Source organism: Pistacia vera, unplaced genomic scaffold (assembly GCF_008641045.1).
Source record: "Pistacia vera cultivar Batoury unplaced genomic scaffold, PisVer_v2 Contig612, whole genome shotgun sequence".
Lineage (NCBI taxonomy): Eukaryota > Viridiplantae > Streptophyta > Magnoliopsida > Sapindales > Anacardiaceae > Pistacia > Pistacia vera.
The window spans coordinates 566,117-569,010 of record NW_022196460.1 but is presented as its reverse complement, the minus strand read 5'-3'; the positions used below and the strand labels follow the sequence as shown (position 1 = coordinate 569,010).

At 35.8% G+C, this 2,894-nt stretch overlaps 1 protein-coding gene across 1 annotated transcript; it reads right to left on the bottom strand.

Moving 5' to 3' along the window:
• Window positions 1-851: 851 nt before the first annotated feature.
• Window positions 852-2,530, bottom strand: LOC116110727. The gene is made up of 2 exons (XM_031396949.1): window positions 2,182-2,530; window positions 852-980 (listed from the first exon to the last, which is right to left on the bottom strand). The coding sequence occupies exons 1-2, from the start codon at window positions 2,449-2,451 to the stop codon at window positions 915-917; spliced, it is 336 nt and encodes a 111-aa protein (XP_031252809.1). The 5' UTR covers window positions 2,452-2,530; the 3' UTR covers window positions 852-914.
• Window positions 2,531-2,894: the final 364 nt, after the last annotated feature.

The following is a 2,894-nucleotide window of genomic DNA, read 5'->3' as shown; positions in this document are numbered from 1 at the left end:
GGATGCCAAAATTTAATGCCATGGGAGTTTAGGAAAGGAAGAAAGTTGCAGAATTCTCCTCCCCAATATGTTTGCATACATTTCAATTGAGTTTCAAGTTGTCTTTCAACAAACACATTTAATTGTGTAAATATAGGAAAAGCTTCTAATTTTTGCTTTAATGGATAAATCCAAGAATATCTACTAAAATCATTCACAAACACATTGTAGTATATGTATCCTTCCTTTGAAATGACTGGTGAAGGACCCCACAAATCAGCAAAAACTAATTCTTATGGCTTTGTGCTTATTGTTGCAGAATGAGGAAAAAGTTACTGATACAACTTTCCAGATTTACACATAGAGCATTTTTGTAATACTGACTCTGAAGAGGCAAACTTTTTATTCAAAGTAGCATGTACAACAGCCTAAAGAATCTTAAAATGAGAGTGGCCAAGCCTCATATGGCATACAACTGAATTAGAACTATCTTTAACGGTAGTAACAGCATTTGTTGAAAGCAAACTTTGAGAACCTGAGTTATTGGATGAAGAAGCAACATCTATGTAATTAAATGAAGCAGATGCGATTATTGTTGAAGTAGAATCCGCAGGTTTGAGTGCTGAAGTTTGTGGAATGTTGTTCCGAGAGACAGATAAGTGCAAAATCAACTAATATAGTCCACTGCTAAGCTTTTCGTGTAGCAGAACTGCTTGTGTCACCTTGTCCTTAACAATGCACAGATCAGCAAAAAACTCAACAACAATTGCATTGTCTTTGGTGAGTTTTGATATGCTGATTAAATTTTTTTGTAATTTGAGGAAAAACTAAAACATTATTCACTGATAATTTGTGAGAAGACATTAAGGTAGGAAAAGAGAAGTCACCAACATAAGTAAAAGGAAGAAACTGACCATTTCCAACTTGCAGCTTTTCTATTCCACAATAAGGACTGCTATTGTCAAGATGCTGAAAAGTTGAGCTAATGTGGCTGGTCGCTCCTGAATCAAGATACCACTGTGAGTCTACTACTAAAATTTGTTGAGCAAAATAGGACATTGGTGTAACATTCTGAGTAACTTGCTAGGAAACTGGTTGTGATGATTAAGTTGAATTGAGTTGAGGCAATATGGTGATTTGACTTCTTTTGAGAAATCTAAGATTAAGATTAGCTTGATTAGGATCTTTTTGCAAGAAATAAGCTTGATTAGCCTGTTCTGAAAGATTAAGATTAGCTTGATTCAACGGCAAGAGTTGCTACTGAGTAACTTGTGGATGCTACAGCTATTGAGATTGATTTTGGTTTTGATTTTGAAGACTATTATAGGACAGGTCGAGCCTATAGGAACACTAGACAGCTGCGTGACTAGGCTTTCCACACACTTGACAGAAAATTCTAGGCTTAAGGAAATTCCTGCCTCTTCCTTGTCTAGAGTTTGGATTGACTCTTCTTATGTCTTGGGCTATTAGTGCATTGTGAGGGTAGAGAGAAGAAAGTGCAATGTGGTCTGTGAGGTTTGAGTATAGTTTTTTATTGGAAAGGTGTTATTCGAAGGATTAATGGTTGATACCGGTGAGTTGTAATGTGTTGGTACTAAATATGATGTAGGTGAAACATATTGTGTTGGTATTGGTGTAATCATTGGTGCACGATATTGTGGAATTGTGTTGGTGTATGGTAACTGTCCAGAACTGATATTGTGGTAAGGATAAATAGAATTATGTTTTTGGGCTATCAAGGCAGAATTACCATGGTACAAGCTATGTGCACTATTGTACCTTTCTAATATGATTTCATGTTTATGAAGCAGAAATTGTGCTTCCTGAAGGATAAGGTCATCACCTCTAGCTAATAGATGCATTGATACGGTATCATACTCAAGGCCTAAGCCGTCTAAGATATAGGCTATTCAAAACAACTCCATTATTTGAAAGAAAATCAACATAACCTTTCATCTTAAGCACAAACTCATTAATACTTAATGATTCCTTCTTTGTGTTTTGTAACAAGTTCCTAAGGTGCATTGTTCTAGCCTTTGATTCGGTAATGAAGTGATTTTCTAATGTTTTCCAGATTTCAAAGGAACTTGAGCACTTAGCAACATATCCAAACATTGATTCAGAAATCGAAGAGTACAATCAGCTCATAAGGAATTGATCAATTCTCTTCCATAAAAAGTAATAAAAGTTAGGCTTCCTTACCAGATCTCCAGTTTCATCAGATTTACTCAATATAAAAGGTTCAGGACAAGGCCGTTCACCATTGACAAAACCTTCAAGCTGAAACAATGTAAAAACTGGCAGTACTTGAGACCTCCAGCAATTGTGATTCTTTTCTCCCAGTTTTACAGCAATAGTAGGTAAGGAGTATGGAAAGCTGAAATTCTTTAACTGATCATTGTTGCGAACTATCTGTTCTAGGTTCGTCACCTTGTGCTTGCTCTTAGAGCTAGAGAGACTTTCATCATCCATATCAGTAGTAATCGAGTAGCTCTGATACCATGAAACAGTCCAAGAATCGAAGCAGGAAAGTTGTTAAACTTTCCAAGGAAACAAATAGAAAAAATAACCAAAAAACAGAGTATATGAATTTGTTATTTATAGAGAAGTGTTTATAATTTTTCATACATTGAGCGTGAAGGCAAAGTGCCTTTTTATAATAATCCTAGGTGACTAACAGCAGGTGGCAGTCTTTTACACAATACACGTGAGATGCTAGGATAACAAGTGTTCAAGAAAGTTGCATTTATAAACTATACATCTTGACCATTCATTTAATCTTGAAAGTGAGTGATCTTGATTGCTAAGGATTGTTCTGCTCGTGATCATAATTCATAACAGTCCACTACAATAATCCTTTCCAAACTCCCCCTAATCGACGCTTCCCCTAGTCAACGTTCACTTTCATAATGACA

Excerpts from the sequence above, each read along its gene's own strand:
- LOC116110727 (XM_031396949.1), bottom strand. The coding sequence starts at position 2,451 with ATGGATGATGAAAGTCTCTCTAGCTCTAAGAGCAAGCACAAGGTGACG. Across the intron at positions 981-2,181 it reads CTGATGAAACTGGAGATCTG|GAGCGACCAGCCACATTAGC; the intron begins GTAAGGAAGCCT and ends ATCTTGATTCAG.